The 18489-nt window shown below is 44.1% G+C and overlaps 1 protein-coding gene across 1 annotated transcript; it reads right to left on the bottom strand.

The window, feature by feature from the left end:
* Positions 1–2549: 2549 nt before the first annotated feature.
* On the bottom strand, positions 2550–6294 carry LOC117076044 (zinc finger protein 709-like). Its single transcript, XM_033199009.1, has 4 exons — positions 6133–6294; positions 5520–5646; positions 5258–5318; positions 2550–4219 (listed from the first exon to the last, which is right to left on the bottom strand). Exons 2-4 carry the CDS (start codon positions 5551–5553, stop codon positions 2818–2820), a joined length of 1497 nt encoding a protein of 498 aa, XP_033054900.1. The 5' UTR covers positions 5554–5646; positions 6133–6294; the 3' UTR covers positions 2550–2817.
* Between the last annotated feature and the right edge of the window lie 12195 nt (positions 6295–18489).

Below are 18489 nucleotides of genomic sequence, written 5' to 3'. Positions count from 1 at the left end.
TAATTTTGGTCAATAATTTAACTGAGGTACTTTAAAGATAACAGTGTCCGTTATACTGCAGGAAATACTTCAGTGTTTAGATAATGAGAAAAGCAAAAGCTGTTCCCAATGACAGCTGCTCCCCAACTCACCTCAAAGCGAAGTCTTCCCTGTTGAAAACTGTAACAAACCTCCATCAGACAAAGCTACCAGGTGACCATAATGGATCAACATCAAATTCTGTAACTATGTCTCGGATATAGTTGGAAAGAAAACAGACTCCAAACCCTAAAAATGACCAGAAATCTCTTCTAACTAATTGACTGTGCTTCTTATGAATTAGGTTTAGCACCACTCTATTCTTTCTGCCTCCTAGATAAGATCTATTAGAATTTCCAAGGATGGAATTGAGTTCACCTCACAGCATCCAATACAAACACCTCACTTTGTTGAATAGCAATGAAATCACCCAAAAGAAACACAAATCCTGTAAGAAGTCCTCTTGAGCACCCTCTCATTGACAACCCTCAGTCATTTATGCTTTGTGTGAATTCTTATTACAACTCTTTACACACCACTCTGACTACAGGTGTGATTCTAGTGGTCTTTGGCAAGATGGCACAGACAAAAGCATGCTTTGTTCTTGTGGTATTATAAATGAGAAATTAGTTTCATGAGAAAAACTGTGACCATGTAAGAATTTAAAAAAATTTTTCCTTTACATTTTCTTTAACATTTTTTAAAGAAAAAAAGTACTTGGACTTATATGCAAATGGTAATACTGACTCATTATTTAGAATGTATAATGAATAACCTGACAAAATTACAAAGTTGACCTGAAAATGCATAATTGCAATGGGATATTTTAATACATAGTCTCAGGTAATGGAAAATATTAATACAATATTTGTTAGTATACAAGTTATTTTAAAAGAGTTAATAAACTATTTCTAAGAAATACCTGCATAAGTTGTTTGATAAATATGCATTGTTTCTATCACATACAAACATAACTGAGAATGTGCACACGATCACAATTCAGCTGTAATTGGAAATTCTTGCAATCTGCCTGACCTAAGACATTTGTTCTCACAGAGACTGCGTCAGAGCAGTTACTGCACAACACAACAGAGGAACAAGCCCCCATGTTGTTCTGTGTGACTGTATCATTGTAGCTGTCACAGGGAAATCAGGAACATAGTTATTACCAGTATTAACAGAATGAGGCGTTTACTATGCAAATTAGATCTTATTTGAATATAATCTAGAGATGAGGGTAGTCAGAACAACAGAAAATACCCTCAACCATGACAGTTTTAATTAGTTGCCTGGTGGATTATGTTGATACGGGTAATGTTAACTAAATTTTCTAGAATCTTTTCTCTTTTTGTTTCCATGTTAGAATTCACCAATAGCCTAATGACATGAAAGTTGGGAGGCAGAACTTAAGAAGGCTGCAAGGGGACTGCATGGACACCGGCCTCCTGCCTGTTTTCCTGATACTTTGTCCTGACAATCAAGAGTTTCTTTAAAACATCACCGTCTACTTGTTTTCTCAGAGGGGTCGGGTTCCACAGATGTCTCCACAACCTTCACATCAAAGATCCATTTGCGGTTTGGATTTTCCTGCAAGCCCTCATTTGTCCCTGTGCATCTGTCTGTCTCCATGTAGATGGGTCCAAAACCTGACTAATGCCTTCTTCAGTTCTGCCTTCCAACTTTCATGTCAGTTAGACTACTGCTGAATTCCAACATAAAATCCAAAAGGGAATAGATTCTAGAAAACTTAGTTCACGTTACCCATAATGACATAACACAATCTAAGAGGGACACCTCCAACCTAGATTGTGCCATCCTATCACAGATCTCCCTTCTTAATTCAACGTCTACTATCCATATCTTGGCCAGAAAGAGTAAAATGTGGAAATAATTTAGATAAGACTATATTTTATAACGGCCCACTATTCATTAGCAAGGGAAATAAAATATGGCTCTTCTAATAAAAACAAAGAAAGATTTTCTCCTGAGGAAGGTGGAATATATACATAATGGATAAGGGAAAGCCAGTACCTGCCATAAGATGCCAGTAGGAAACTCCCAGTACCAAACTGTCATTTTTCAATGGTCCCTTCCTTACTTACAGAACTATGAAGAGAAAAAATGTTATTAACTGACTTAAGGAAAAAACACTACCAATTACACCTCTGCACTATTTCTTAAAGAGTATTTACAGAATAATCTCACCTCAGTGTTCATTTATGAAAATAAGTAGGAACCCACAGTCCAGAGATCCACTTTAAGAATGTGGCACTAAGCCAGGCAAGGCAGCACACACCTGTAGTCCCAGCTGCTCAGGAAGCTGAGGTGGGAGGATCTCATGAGCCTAGAAGTCCAAGGCCAGCCTGGGCAACATGGCAAGACCCATCTCAAAACAAACAAACAAAAAAAAAACTGGCTCAGTGTGGTGGCTCATGCCTATAATCCCAGCACTTTGCGGGGCTGAGGTGGGAGGATTATTGAGGTCAGGGAGTTGGCGATCAGCCTGGGCAAGATAACGTTGCCTGTCTCTACAAATATATACACATATACACACATATATAAAAATATTTTAAAATAAAAATATATTAAAAACGAATCAAAAAGGGACGTGACACTGATAAATACATTTACAAAATTTTTTCATGGCATGAATTTTCTGGAGCATTATACCTGAATTAAGTTATATCAGGCTTTCCTGTATTACTTACATTCATGCAACTCTTCTCCAGTATGAACTTTCATATCAACTTTGAAAATCATTAAAATTGCAAAACTTTCGATATTTTACATTTATAGTTTCTATTCAGTGTGCACTTTCTTCACATGGTATTGTAAGGATGCACGCCAAATGAAGGCGTTGCCACAATCCTTACATTTATAAGGTTTCTCTCCAGTGTGCATTCTCATGTGTACTCGAAAGCCTGTAAGAAAACTGAAGGGTTTTCCACATTCTTTACATTCATAGGGTTTCTCTCCAGTATGAATTCTTTCATGTATATGAATATAACTGGAACTACTGAAAGCTTTCCCACACTGTTTACATTCGTAAGGTTTCTCTCCCGTGTGGGTTCTTTCATGGATCTGGAAACCTGCAAGAGTAATGTATGTTTTCCCACATTTTTTACATTCATACTGTTTCTTTGCAGTGTGCATCCTTTCATGTCTTCGGGCAGAACTGCAACAATAAAAGGCTTTCCCACATTCCCTACATTTGTAGGGTTTCTCTCCAGTATGAGTCCTTTCATGTCTCTGAGCTGAGTAGTAGTATCTAAATGTTTTTCCACATTTTTTACATTCAAAGGGTTTATCTCCAGTGTGAGTACTTTCATGTGCTTGAAAGCCTAAAGGAGACAAGTAAGTTTTCCCACACAGTTTACATTCATAGTGTTTCTGTGCAGTGTGATTCCTTTCATGCTTTTGAGCAGTACAGTGATAACTGAAGGCTTTCCCACATTCCTTACATTTGTAGGGTTTCTCTCCAGTATGGGTCTTTTCATGTCTTTGAGCAGAGTTGTGATACACGAACACTTTTCCACATTTTTGACATACATAGGGTTTTTCTCCAGTGTGAGTTCTTTCATGTGCTTGAAAACCTACAGAAGATATGTAGGTTTTTCCACATTGTTTACATTCGTAGCGTTTCTGTACAGTGTGATTCCTTTCATGTGCTCGAGCAGAATGGCGGTAAATGAAGGGTTTCCCACATTCCTTACATTTGTAGGGTTTCTCTCCAGTATGAGCCTTTTCATGTCTTTGAGCGGACTGGTGATATCGGAATGCTTTCCCACATTCTTTACATTGATAGGGTTTATCTCCAGTGTGAGTCCTTCCATGTATTTGGAAAGAACGCTGACAACTGAAGGCTTTCCCACAGGCCTTACATGTGTAGACTATCCTTGCACTGTGTGTTCTCTTATGCTTTTTAAAAGACTGCAGATAACTGAAGGGTTTCCCACATTTCTTACATTTATACGGCTTCTCTCCATATTCCCGACACTTATACAGTTTGTGTCTGGTGTAAGATCTGTTGTGTCTGTTAAGGGATGAATGATGGCTCAAGACTTTTCCACATACACTGCTTTCCCAAAGCTTTCCTCCAGAAGGAGTTTTCTTGTTCAGACTGAGATTTGGAATCTGGCTGAAACCTTCTTCACCATGACTACCTTCTTTACTTTCACAGAGTCTCTCTACCATATGATTTCTGTAAAAAATGAGCAGCACATTAATAGTCCATTTATTAAAGATGTTCTCTTTATTAACTGATACTAGAATAACTATTTTTTCCACTTTCAGGGAAAGTATAGATTTTTTTGTCCTGTCTGAATTGCTTGTGAGGTGAATGTATTGAATGCTGTGACTCTGCAAGCGGGCTCAAACATAGCTGTTATGAAAACAGTGATATTCATATATGGTTTCTTTTTTTTTTTTTTTTTTTTTGAGACAAGTCTCACTCTGTCACCCAGGCTGGAGTGCAGTGGTGTGATCTTGGCTCACTGCAACCTCTGCCACCCGGGTTCAAGTGATTCTTCTGCCTCAGCCTCCTGAGTAGCAGGGATTACAGGCACCTGCCATTGCACCCGGCTACTTTTTGTATTTTCAGTAAAAATGGGGTTTTACTATGTTGCTCAGGCTGGTCTTGAACTCCTGACCTCATGATCCACCCACCTCGGCCTTCCAAAGTGCTGGGATTATAGGCGTGAGCCACTGCGCCCGGACCATATATGGGTTTCTTAATACTGTTTCCAAGTGAACTATTTTTCAAACACTGAACATCAATGTCATATTTAAGAGAACACTTTGGGTTAATATTTTCTTTTTTTTTTTTTTTTTTTGAGATGAAGCTTCACTCTTGTTGCCCAGGCTGGAATGCAATGGCATGACCTCGGCTCACTGCAGCCTCTGCCTCCTGGGTTAAAGTGATTCTCCTGCCTCAGCCTCCTGAGTAGCTGGGATTACAGGCATGTGCCACCATGCCCGGCTAATTTTGTATTTTTAGTAGAGATGAGGTTTCTCCATGTTGGTCAGGCTGGTCTTGAACTCCCAACCTCAGGTGATCTGGCCACCTCAGCCTCCCAAAGTGCTGGGATTACAGGCGTGAGCCACTGCGCCAGCTGGGTTAATATTTTCTAAGAACAGATACATTTGAGGCTCGGCTTATGTTTCCTTAATTATCAAATTTAATGACATGCTAAGATTTTCTCCTAGAATACTGCTGCTTTCTTTTCTGAGTGTGACTCACCTGAGATTTCTCCCCTGGTTTTTGTACTGCTCTTCAGTGTTCCATTCTTTTTGTTTTGTTCCTGAAATGCAGACCCAGAAAATTATCATAAGTTATTAGAAATTACAGAAAAATTATTCGATTCTAGGTCCATCTGTGACCATGCCTGATTTACAAAAGAATTTTGCCTTTTCACATTCCACATCTTGGAATAGCATTGATATCCAAGAAAAATATATTCTCTAATTCATTCAAGAACATGATAGAATGATTTCATTTTTACCTATAGAGGCCAGATTCCTGAAGGTTTCCCACATCACATCTCTGTAGAGTTTTTTCTGTGAAGGATCCAGCAAAGCCCATTCCTCCTGTGTGAAGTTCACAGCCACATCTTCAAAGGTCACTGAGTCCTAAAACATTCCAAATGTGTGTAAAGGAGAATGGGTGAGACTGACAGCACCGGGCAACTGTACTCAAGTCATAAGATGTTCACGATGATTCTGTGATCTCCAGAGATTTATTCTATGAATTTGTTGTCCGAACTCTCTTTGGCCACACTCCCTCAGTAATTTATGAACACATGAAAATTATTTCTACACTTTCACTGTGATCACAAGCATACTGCTTTCCAATGGCAGGACCCAGAGCACTTTGGAGAAGTGAGAGAACTGCTGTACAAAAAAAATTCCATTTTAAGACCATCGATTCTTTGTGAGAAAAACTCATCTTCTTCTTATACATCACATCACTCAACATTCCATGAGACATAGGGTCAACTCTGGATAATGTGTGAATGAATAAAAGCACACTGAAGAACTAGAAGCTTTTTCTACTATTCCCATCGCTAAACATGAGAACAAGAAACATGTGGAAATCAAACTTGCAACAATATTTACCTGACCATATTGTCCTGAGGTCCTCAAGGATATTCAAGGTAGTCAGATCCAGCTAATTCAATCAAAATATTTCTTTTGGAGAAGTTGGCTGGGCACGATGGCTCACACCTGTAATCCTAGCACTTTGGGAGGCCAAGGCAGGCAGACTGAGCTCAGGAGTTCGAGACCAGCCTGGGCAACATGGTGAAACCCCATCTCGGTGGCTCACACCTGTAATCCCAACACTTTGGGAGGCTGAGGCAGGTGGATCACCTGAGGTTGGGAGTTCAAGACCAGTCTGGCTAAAATGGTGAAACCCCGTCTCTACTAAAAATACAAAATTAGGTGGGTGTGGTGGTACATGCCTATAATCCCAGCTACTCAGGAGCCTGAGGCAGGAGAATTGCTTGAACCTGGGAGATGGAGGGTGCAGTGAGCCGACATGGTGCCACTGCACTCCAGCCTGGGTGACAGAGCGAGGCTCTGTCTCAAGAAAAAAAAATTAGCTGGGTGTAGTGGTGCACATCTCTAATCCCAGCTACTTAGGAGGCTGAGGCATGAGAATCGCTTGAGCTTGAGAGGCAGAGGTTGCAATGAGCTGAGATCATACCACTTCACTCCACCCGAGAGAAGTGTTTATTTTCACTTGTGTTAATATTTATCAGAGACTTATTGTCCCATTTCATGGAGTTATTAAGTTACTGGGAAGTTAAAGCTCAGGCATGCCATCCTAAGATGGCAAAGTGCCAAAAGAGCTCTTTCCAGCAGAACCATTACAGTTAACCTTGGGCCTTGCTGACCTTGAGGAACAGGTTAAGATTTGCAATTTACAGGCCGGGCACAGTGGCTCAAGCCTGTAATCCCAGCACTTTGGGCGGCCAAGGCGGGCAGATCACCTGAGGTCAGGAGTTCAAGACCAGCCTGACCAACATGGAGAAACCCTGTCTCTACTAATAATACAAAATTAGCCAGGCGTGGTGGCGCATGCCTGTAATCCCAGCTACTTGGGAGGCTGAGGCAGGAGAATTGCTTGAACCCGGGAGGCGGAGGTTGCAGTGAGCCTAGATCACACCATTGCACTCCAGCCTGGGCAGTAAGAATGAAACTCGGTCTCAAAAAAAAAGAAGAAAAAGGAAAAAAGATTTGCAATTTACAATCAAGTGCGTTACAGTCCACAATGAAATGATGAATTTACACATGATTATAAAATGTATAAAATGTTCTCAGCAGAGGTTTCTTCCAAAAGAACATAAAATGCCCTTTCTCCAGTTTAAGAAGGAAGTGATTCCCCAGTCACTCTAGAGAAGAGGGATAAGAGTTAAATTGAACAACTTCTCAGAAACCATACAAGGAGAAAGTAGAGTAGAGTGAAATATTAAAGTTCTGAAAGAAAAACATCTGTATCGCTGGGCGCGGTGGCTCAAGCCTGTAATCCCAGCACTTTGGGAGGGCGAGACGGGCGGATCACGAGGTCAGGAGATCGAGACCATCGTGGCTAACACAGTGAAACCCCGTCTCTACTAAAAAATGCAAAAAACTAGCTGGGTGAGGTGGCGGGCGCCTGTAGTCCCAGCTACTTGGGAGGCTGAGGCAGGAGAATGGCGTGAACCCGGGAGGAGGAGCTTGCAGTGAGCCGAGATCCAGCCACTGCACTCCAGCCTGGGCGACACAGCGAGACTCCATCTCAAAAAAAGAAAAAAAAAAAAAAAGAAAACCGTCTGTATCAAGCAAAATTACCCTTCAAATGAGTCCATAGTACTTTCTGAGACAAAAATTGAGGGAATCTGTCACCAATACACCCGCTTTGCAAGAAATGTTAAATTCACCAGAAAGAAGGTAAATGACAAAGAAAGATACTGCAATAGAGAAGGCATAAGTGGAAGTAAAATCATTTTCTCATTCTCAATGTGACAGGTAACAGGTTGTTCAAAGTAACAATAGCTACAACATATAAGTACAGTTTATGGACAAGTAAAATGAGTAACAGCATTGTTATAAGGGAGGGAGGAATTGGGAATACTCTATTAAGAGTTACTTGAGCACCCAGTGAAGTGGCCTAAGATTGCCAGAAAGAGGGCTTAGGATAGTTGTATACTGAAAACTCAAGGGTAACCATTACAATAGTTTAAAAAAAAAAAAAAAGCATAATCAATATGTTAAGAGAGGGAAATAATTGAAATCAGGTAAGGTAAATAGTCAAACACAGAAGTCACAAAGAAAATTAAAAAGTATGTTATTTACAAGAAAACTACCTACCTAATTATATGTTGTCTACAAGAAACTTTTTTTTTTTTTTTTTTTTTTTTTGAGAGACAGAGACTCGCTCTGTCTCCCAGGCTGGAATGTGGTGGCATGATCTTGGCTCACTGCAACCTCTGCCTCCTGGGTTGAAGCGATTCTCCTGCCTCAGCTTCCCAAGTAGCTGGGACTATGGGTGTATGCCACCACACCCAGCTAATTTTTTATTTTTTAGTAGAGACAAGGTTTCACTTTACATTGGTCAGCTGGTCTCGAACTCCTGACCTCAGGTGATGTGCCCGCCTCGGCCTCCCAAAGTGCTGGGATTACAGGTGTAAGCTACTGCACTCGGCAGTTTTTGTTTTTGTTTTTTAAGACGGAGTCATGTTGTTGACCAGGCTGGAGTGCAGAGGTATGGTCTCAGCTCACTGCAACCTCTGCCTCTCAAGTTCAAGTGATTCTCCTGCCTCAGCCTCCTGAGTAGCTGGGATTACAGGCGTGCACCACCATACCTGGCTAATGTTTGTATTTTTAGTAGAGACAGCGTTTTGTCATGTTGGCCAGGCTAGTCTCAAACTCCTGACCTCAGGTTGATCCACTCGCCTTGGCCTCCCAAAGTGCTGGGATTACAGGCGTGAGTCACTGCACCCACCCAAGGGGTTGATTCTCTAAGAGGACACAGAGAATCTATGTGTAATATTTAGCGTGTATGTGCATAACAAAATAATTGCAAAATGCACAAGGCAAAATGTGATACGACTACAAGGAGAAATACATGAATCCATGACTATGGTTGAGATTTCAACACCCTCCTACCAGTAATTAAGAAATCCAGTAGGCAAAAAAAAAATAGGGAGGACAGGCCGAGTACAGTGGCTCATGCCTGCAATCCCAGCACTTTGGCAGGCCAAGATGGGCGGAGTTCAAGACCAGTATGGCCAACATGGTGAAACCCTGTCTCTACTGAAAATACAAAAAAATCAGACAGCAATGGTAGCCTGCACCTGTAATCTCAGCTAGTTGGGAGGCTGAGGCAGAGGAATTGCTTGAACCCAGGAAGTGGAGGTTGCAGTGAGCCATGATCGCACCACTGTGCTCCAGCCTGCACTCCAGCCTGGGCGACAGAGAGAGACTCCATCTCAAAAAAATAATAATAATAATAAATAAAAAATAAACGAATGACAATACAGCTTATTAAACTTTGTAGGGGCCGGGCGCGGTGGCTCATGCCTGTAATCCCAGCACTTTGGGAGGCTGAGGTGGGTGGATCACTTGAGGTCAGGAGTTTGAGACCAGCCTGGGCAACATGGCAAAACTCTGTCTCTACTAAAAATACAAAAAAATAAGCCAGGCATGGTGGCGCATGCCTGTAATCTCAGCTACTTGGAAGGCTGAGGCATGAGAATCGCTTGAACCTGGGAGGCAGATGTCGCCGTGAACCAAGATCGTGCCACTGAACTCCAGCCTGGGTGACAGACTCAGACTCCATCTCAAAACACACACACACACACACACACACCCCTTTGTGTGGGACACAGCAAAAAAAGGAGTACATAGAGGACAAATATGCTACTGAACAGATACACTAGAAAGAAAGAAAAATATATAATCAATTATCTAAGCATGTGCTTTAGGAAATTAGAAAAAGCAAATTAAAACCACAGTAAGCAAAAGAAAAGAAATTTTTTCAAATAGTGAAACTGCAAGAAATAAAAAAAAAAAATCAAAACCAAAGCCCGCTCTTTGAAAAGATGAATAAAATTGATAAAAATCTAGTCAAGCTAACTGAGGAAAACAAAGAGGATAGAAATTACTAATATCACAAATGAAAGGGAGGATAATGAAAATGAGAAAGCATTTGGCAAAGTACGACTTCCATTTATGATAGCAAACTAGGAATAGAGAGAAACTACTACTTCTTAAGAAAGAACATCTACAAGAAACTTACAGCTAACATCATACTTAATAGTGAAAAACAAAATGCTTTCCCAGTAAGATGAAGAACAAGGCAAGGGAGTCCCCTCATGCAGCATTTCTGTTCAACATGGTACTGGCACATAGTGTGGGCTTGCATCAGAAGCCTGTGGACAACTTATGACCATCTGGCTACCTACAGAGGCCACAAGAAGGGGTTGCTAAAGCCTACATAGTCTGGCCGGGCACGGTGGCTCACGCCTGTAATTCCAGCACTTTGGGAGACCGAGGTGGGCAGATCACCTGAGGTCAGGAGTTCGAGACCAGCCTCAACATGGAGAAACCCTGTCTCTACTAAAAATACAAAATTAGCCAGACGTGGTGGTGCACACCTGTAATCCCAGCTACTCAGGAGGCAGAGACAGGAGAATCGCTTGAACCTGGGAGGCAGAGGTTGCAGTGAGCCGAGATCATGCCATTGCATGCCAAGCCTGGGCAACAAGAGCGAAACTCCATCTCAAAAAAAAAAAAAAAAAGTCTACATAGTAAGGGAGTCTGAGGGCATTAATTGCATGGCAGTTTGAACGGTCTAGAAGCCTCTGTAGTAGAAATACCCATTCAAGGTGGGCTAACCTGCAAGTCACAGCATTAATTGGATTTAATTAAAATTTGTGCACAAGGATTATGTTGCCTCCAGAACAAAGAACAGAAGACTCTAAAAGATATTGTGATGGTGAGAAAGTCAATAGCTATTTCTTAGCCTGGCCAACATAGTGAAACCTCGCCTCTGCTAAAACTACAAAAAAATTAGCGAGGTATGGTGGTGCATGCCTGTAATACCAGCTGCTGGGGAGGCTGAGGCATGGGAATCACTTGAGCCTGGGAGGCGGAGATTGCAGTGAATCGAGATCGCACCACTGCACTCCAGCCTGGGTGACAGACAGACCCTGTCTCAAACAAAACCAAACAAAAAAACACGCTATTTCTTCACTATGTCACGGAGGATGCGAGTCCTCTGTTTACTACATAATTTTCTGGAATTTAGCCAAGGTGTCAGTGCGTCTTACATTCTAGATGGGGCAATGGCCCTTCCACTTTTTGTAAGCTCTTTTCTTTCAATATTTGTATGTCCTGAATGAATGTCAAATGACTGTTCCCAGAGAGCCATTACTTTTTTTTTTTTCTTGAGATGGAGTCTTGCTCTGTCACCCAGGCTGGAGTACAGTGGCACAATCTTGGCTCACTACAATCTCTGCCTCCCAGGTTCAAGTGATTCTTGTGCCTCAGCCTCCCAAGTAGCTGGGATTATAGGCACTCACCACCACACCAGGCTAATTTTTGCATTTTTTAAAGTAGAGACAGGTTTTTGCCATGTTGGCCAGGCTTGTCTCAAATTCCTGACCTTGAGTGATCTTCCCACCTCAGCCTCCCACAGGTATGGGATTACAGGCATGAGCCACTGTGCCTGGCCAGCAATGACTTTAATGTAATGCCATACCTGTGCTCCTGGAGAAAGGTACATAAAATTTAGATCTTGCTGGCAAAGACTGCAATAGCAGGGCTACTGAGGTTCCATGAAAAGAAACCAGATAAAGGTGGACCAAATCCCTTCAAAGGTGAGGGTAAACTGCAGCTAAGAGTCTCTTGAAATAGAGACTGAATAGAACCTATACAAATCTGTGACACCAGAATACCTACCACTTGTTCGTTGGACAGAGTCAGTAATTTCCCTCATGTTGGATATTGGGTGTAGGGGCTCAATAGGTTGGGATCACAGCAGTAAATTGCAGTAATCCACTTTGAGGCACCCAGATTTAAGAACAAGCCAAATTAGGCTGGCTGCGGTGGCTCACACCTATAATCCCAACACTTTGGGAGGCTGAGGAGGGTGGATCCACCTGAGTCAGGAGTTCGAGACCAGCCTGGCCCACATGGTGAAACCCTGTCTTTACTTAAAAAAATACAAAAATTGGCTGGGCGTGGGGGCTCATGCCTGTAATCCCAGCACTTTGGAAGGCCAAGGCAGGTGGATCACAAGGTCAGCAGGTCAAGAGTTGGCCTGGCCAACATGGTGAAACTCCGACTCTACTAAAAATAAAAACTTAACCAGGCGTGGTGGCGGGTGCCTGTAATCCCAGCTACGTGGGAAGCTGAGGCAGGAGAATCATTTGAAACTGGAAGGTGGAGGTTGCAGTGAGCCAAGATCACGCCGCTGCACTCCAGCCCCAGCAACAGCAGCAAAACTATCTCAAAAAAAAAAAAAATTTAGCTGAGTGTTGTGGTGCATGCCTGTAATCCCAGCTACTAGGGAGGCCAAGGCAGAAGAATCACTTGAACCCAGCTGGTGGAGGTTGCAGTGAGCCAAGACCGCGCCACTGCACTCCAGCCTGGGCAACAGAGCAAGACCCTATCTCAAACAAACAAACAAAAAAAACAGGCCAGGCCAAATTGGACTGTTAACTAGAGAAATACTTGGCCAAATGCAGTGGCTCATGTCCATAATCCCAGCACTTTGGGAGGCTGAGGTAGGAGGACTGCTTGAGGCCAGGAGTTCAACACCAGCCTGGGCAACATTGTGAGATCTCATCTCTCCAAAAAAAAAAAAAAAAAAAAAATAGCTGAGCATGGGGGCGCACCTGTGGTCCCAGCATCTCAGGAGGCTGATGCAGGAGGATGCTTGAGTCTAGGTGTTGGAGGCTGCAGTGAGCTGTGATTGCATCACTGGATTCCAGCCTGGGCAACAGAGTGAGATCTTGTCAAAAAAGAAAAAAAAAGGCAGCACTGGGGATAGTTGCCCCTTCACTACAACCATATAACCATTTTGTATTAATGGTTTTGTATAATGGCTGTCAATCCTTCCAGGCCCAGTTCAATTTACATTGAGTCATATTAACTAATTTAATTGGGGAGTAAGTTCCATGGGGTCCCATTTTGTCAATCTAATTTGTAACTGCCAAAGACTTAATTTAAAGTTATGGCTGGGTACAGTGGCTCATTCCTGTAATTCTAGCACCCTGGGAGGCTGAGGCAGGTGAATCACTTGAGGCCAGGAGTTTGAGACCAGCCTGGCCAACAAGGCAAAACCCCATCTCTACAAAAAACACAAGAATTAGCTGGGTGTGGTGGCAAGTGCCTGTAATCCCAACTACTCGGGAGGCTGAGGCAGGAAAATTGCTTAAACTTGGGAGGCGGAGGTTGCAGTGAGCTGAGATCCCGCCACTGCACTCCAGCTGGGTGACAGAGCAACACTCTGTCTAAATAAATAAACAAATAAATAACTCACTGGTTCAGAGCTTCCTTGGTCACTGTGGGATTTTTAAGGGCTGTTGTCTCACCTTATCACCCAGGCTGGAGTGCAGTGGCACAGTCACAGCTCACTGCAGCCTCAACCTCCCAGGCCCAAGCTACCCTCCCACCTCAGCCTCCCAAAGCCAGGACTAGTTTGCGCCACTACACGCAGCTAATTTTTGTATTTTTACAAATACAGGGTTCCACGATGCTGGCCAGGCTGGTCTTGAACTCCTGGGCTCAAGCAATCCACCCACCTTGGCCTCCCAAAGTGCTGGGATTACAGGCGTGAGTCACCGCACCTGGCCCTATGTGATATTTTAAGAAAATTTGTTCTATAATACAACCAAGAATGATTTAGCCAACACAATAGTTATGATGGCTAAGGAGAGGCACGGGGATTTCTGCTCTATTTATTTTATATCCAGTAACTCCTCTATGAGTATCGGGACACCTTCATTACATTTGATGGGATACCCAGGTACAACTAAAACATGAGCCCTAGTACTAATCCCATGAAGGTTTATCAGCTCATACAGATGTTAAAATTTTCATCTTATCAATTAAAATAATTCATTTTTCTTAGGAAGAGCGGAGCTTTTTTTTTTTTTTTTTTTTTTTTTTTTTTTTTTTTTGTTGAGACGGAGTCTGGCTCTGTCGCCCAGGCTGGAGTGCGGTGGCCGGATCTCAGCTCACTGCAAGCTCCGCCTCCCAGGTTCACGCCATTCTCCTGCCTCCGCCTCCCAAGTAGCTGGGACTACAGGCGCCCGCCTCGTCGCCCGGCTAGTTTTTTTGTTTGTCTTTAGTAGAGACGGGGTTTCACCGTATTAGCCAGGATGGTCTCGATCTCCTGACCTTGTGATCTGCCCGTCTCGGCCTCCCAAAGTGCTGGGATTACAGGCTTGAGCCACCGCGCCCGGCCGAGCAGAGCTTTTTAAATGTCACATCCTCTAGGGATATGCACATACAAAACTGACTTAAAAATGAAAAATGGGCCGGGCGCGGTGGCTCAAGCCTGTAATCCCAGCACTTTGGGAGGCCGAGACGGGCGGATCACGAGGTCAGGAGATCGAGACCATCCTGGCTAACAAGGTGAAACCCCGTCTCTACTAAAAAATATAAAAAATTAGCCGGGCGAGGTGGCGGGCGCCTGTAGTCCCAGCTACTCGGGAGGCTGAGGCAGGAGAATGGCATGAACCCGGGAGGCGGAGCTTGCAGTGAGCTGAGATCCGGCCACAGCACTCTAGCCTGGGCGACAGAGCGAGACTCCGTCTCAAAAAAAAAAAAAAAAAAATGAAAAATGTACCCGAGAACTTTAATGCACTCATCTTGCATCTTGAGATCCTTTTGCACAAAAGGAACACAATTCTGTTTGGTTCCAGAATTGTCTTGCCTCACATCATATTTATCAACTTTCATTTTCAAAGCCGAAGAAACGAATATCCTACACACTCACACATATAAAATTACTAAATGCTAAGGGAAACTACAGTTGGAGCACCACAATAAACAGATAAAGGAATCCAAAGGAAAGAAACACAGATATTCTTCTCATCAGCTTAGCAGCCTGCTTCCCCACAATGCAGAACTGTAAAACCCACACGCAGAAAGTCAAACACCTTAACAAGCTTGGAGGTCAGACTCTCACCTTTAAGGCATAACACCTAGAGTAGTTCAGTCCCAGATTCAGTTTAAGGTTCTGACCCAAGTGAACTCTCTAATTCATCTATCTCAGATCCAGGAGACAAAAGTCCTAACTTCACAGACTTTCTCAACACGTAAATATTACACTCTGAATGCAGCAACACTGGGGATGCAAAACTGAAGGCCGGGAGTGGCGGCTCATGCCTGTAATCCCAGCACCTGGGAGGCCAAGATGGGATTCCCTGAGTTCACAAGTTTGAGACTAGCTTGGGCAATGTATCAACACCCTATCTCTACAAAAAACAAACAAACAAACACAAAAAAAACCAAGCATGGTAGCATGTGCCTGTAGTCCTAGCTACTTGGGAGGCTGTGGTGGGAGGATCACTTGAGCCCAGGAATCCAGGCTGCAGTGAGCCAAGATTGTGCCACTGCACCCCAGCCTGGGTGACAGATTAAGAACCTGTCTCAAACAAAACAACAGCAACAACTACCCCTCAAATCCACTGTCTAAAAGCAAGCCCAAGGAAACTACAATTACAACCCCAGAAAGTATCATGCTGTTCCCCTCCCCACCACGTACACGTGGATCCCGTTTTCCAATGCTCAGTTTCTGTCACTACCAAAGGAGTCTTTCCTTGATAGGTGTGAGTATGTAGGACACCTGCTTTTCTTGATAAGCGTACACAGGACATCTGCAGGGGAGAGGCCCTAAGAAGAACCTCCTGGGTCTTAATTACGTCCCTTGGCAGAGTCAAAGGTGGCCTTACCTTCTAGTCACTGCCTCAGGCCTCCACTCACCAGTCATGTGGCTTTAGAACACTTTTGATATTTTAAATTAGAAAAACCCAGTGTTTAAAGAATTCAGCAAAATCACTCAAACCAAGTATTTATGTATAAAGCATGGAAGCAAACTGTAAAACATCTAGTTTCAAAACAAAACCCACAAATATCTATTCCTTTTGGAAAATGAAGTTAATTAGAAATGATTAATCATTAGTCGAACTATTAATCATAACTATAATCATTAATTAGTCAAACTAATAATTTAATCAATAGTTAATTATTAGAAATATATATTTTTTTAAGATGGGGTCGGCCGGGCGCGGTGGCTCAAGCCTGTAATCCCAGCACTTTGGGAGGCCGAGACGGGCGGATCACGAGGTCAGGAGATCAAGACCATCCTGGCTAACAAGGTGAAACCCCGTCTCTACTAAAAATACAAAATCTAGCCGGGCGAGGTGGCAGGCGCCTGTAGTCCCAGCTACTCGGGAGGCTGAGGCAGGAGAATGGTGTGAACCCGGGAGGCGGAGCTTGCAGTGAGCTGAGATCCGGCCACTGCACTCCAGTCCCCGCGACAGAGCGAGACTCCGCCTCAAAAAAAAAAAAAAAAAAAAAAAAGATGGGGTCTCACTCTGTCACCCAGGTTGGAGTGCAGTGGCATGATCTCGGCTCACTGCAACCTCCACCTCACAGGCTCAAGCAATCCTCCCACCTCAGCCTTCAAAGTAGCTGGGACCACAGGCACGTGCCACTATGCCTGACTAATTTTTTGTATTGTTTGTTAGAGACAGGGTTTTGCCGTGTTGCCCTGGCTGGTCTGGAGCTCCTGAGCTCAGGAGATCCACCCGCCTTAGCCTCCCAAAATGCTGGGGGTACATGCATGAGCCACCGTGCCCTGCCAGAAGTGGTTTTCTAAACAATCATATTTTAACGCACCTAGGAATTTTACGGCTAAGCCCTGGAATTCCTTTTGAAATCAACCAAAAGAAAAAAACGAGCCTCAGAAACTTAGAAGAAAAAGGGGTTAAAATAATATTTAGGCTAGGCACAGTGGCTCATGCCTGTAATCCCAACATTTTGGGAGGATCACTTGTGCTCAGGAGTTTGAGACCAGCCTGGGCAACACAGAGAGGCACCCTCTCTACAAAAAATTAGCTGGGTGTGGTGGTCCCAGCTACTCAGGAGGCTGAAGTGAGAAGATCGCTTGAGCTGGGGAGGTCGAGGCTGCAGTGAGCCTTAATCTCCCCACTGTATTCAAGCCTCAGCAAGAGTGGGGCTCGGCCTCAAAAAAAAAAAAAAAAAAAGCAGGATGTAATACTGGGCTTTTTTTTCCCCCCAGAAATTCACCTTTCTTGCCTTTTTGGAAATATTTTGTACCATCTTCACGCTCTAGTGATTGAACACACATTTACTTAAATACTGACACACAATTGAGTCGACGTTTTCAAGGTGACAAAGCCGGGGAGGCTCAGTGCTGATCTGCAACTATTCTCAAGGACAGATCACCCAGAAAAATTTCCAAATAAGATCCTCAAGACGTAAGATGTCTGTGCCGAGGAAAGCTACTGGGAGGTGAGGCACAACCATTTCATACAACTAACTTCCAGGCTGCTATCTCTGCTTTCCTTTCTCGTAAAACATCCACAAACAATAACAAAATTAAATCTAAAAGACTAACCCTTTGCTCTGTGGAAAATAGATTATTAAAACACAGTTAAGTTTTCCCTAAAAGTCCTCGAGAGGGTCTTAGAAACTGACTTTAAGGCATAACAAAACCTATTTGTTTCCTCATCAACGATGTAAGGAACATTCTAGAACCTGGTGTCCTCGTTTTGCTAAAGTTGCACCCGAGGCGGGAATTCGCCCCACGACCCTCCAGTGGTGCCCGCACAATCCGGGGGAGACGCGGGGCTGCGGGCGCGGAGCTGTCCAGAGAGGGCTCCGGGGCTGCGGGCAAAGTCGCCACGCAGGGACGCGACAGGACGCCCGAGGTCCTGACTGCCGGCCGGCCCAGGGCCACCCTGCGGCCCAGGGACCGAAGGCCGAGCTGCGCCATGGGAACTCGGGTCCCAGACCCCGGAGTCGCCCGCGGGGAGGCCCGCGTAAAGCCACAGCCGGTTCCAGCCAGCCCCTCCTCCCGCGTGTCGGGACCCCTGCCCGGCACATTCACCCTTTCCTGGACTCCAGGGTGTCCTGGCATCCTCCTTACCGCTATCCTGGCCACAGCTGGGCAAATCGCGACACACCCTGCGCTGACACACCCTCGGCGCGTTCACAGAAGCCGAGAGCTACTCGAAGGCTAGAGCTACCCGAGGGCGCCAAGACCAGGGGAAAAAAAAAACCCTAACCCACCGGCTTCGGCGTCTTGCCAGCTGTCCTACAGCACACTTGATTGGACAGCTGGCGCGGCCCCTCCCTCAGAACTTCTGATTGGATAGTGCCCTAGGCCCCTCCCCCTGGGGGGCCACAGTGCAAAGAGGAGAGATAAAGCAAGCGCCTGAGAGGAGCCAG

This window comes from Trachypithecus francoisi, unplaced genomic scaffold (genome assembly GCF_009764315.1).
Source record: "Trachypithecus francoisi isolate TF-2019V2 unplaced genomic scaffold, Tfra_2.0 Lachesis_group5, whole genome shotgun sequence".
Classification (NCBI taxonomy): Eukaryota; Metazoa; Chordata; class Mammalia; order Primates; family Cercopithecidae; genus Trachypithecus; species Trachypithecus francoisi.
Note: the sequence above shows the minus strand (reverse complement) of the source record. Positions and strands in the feature narration are given on the sequence as shown.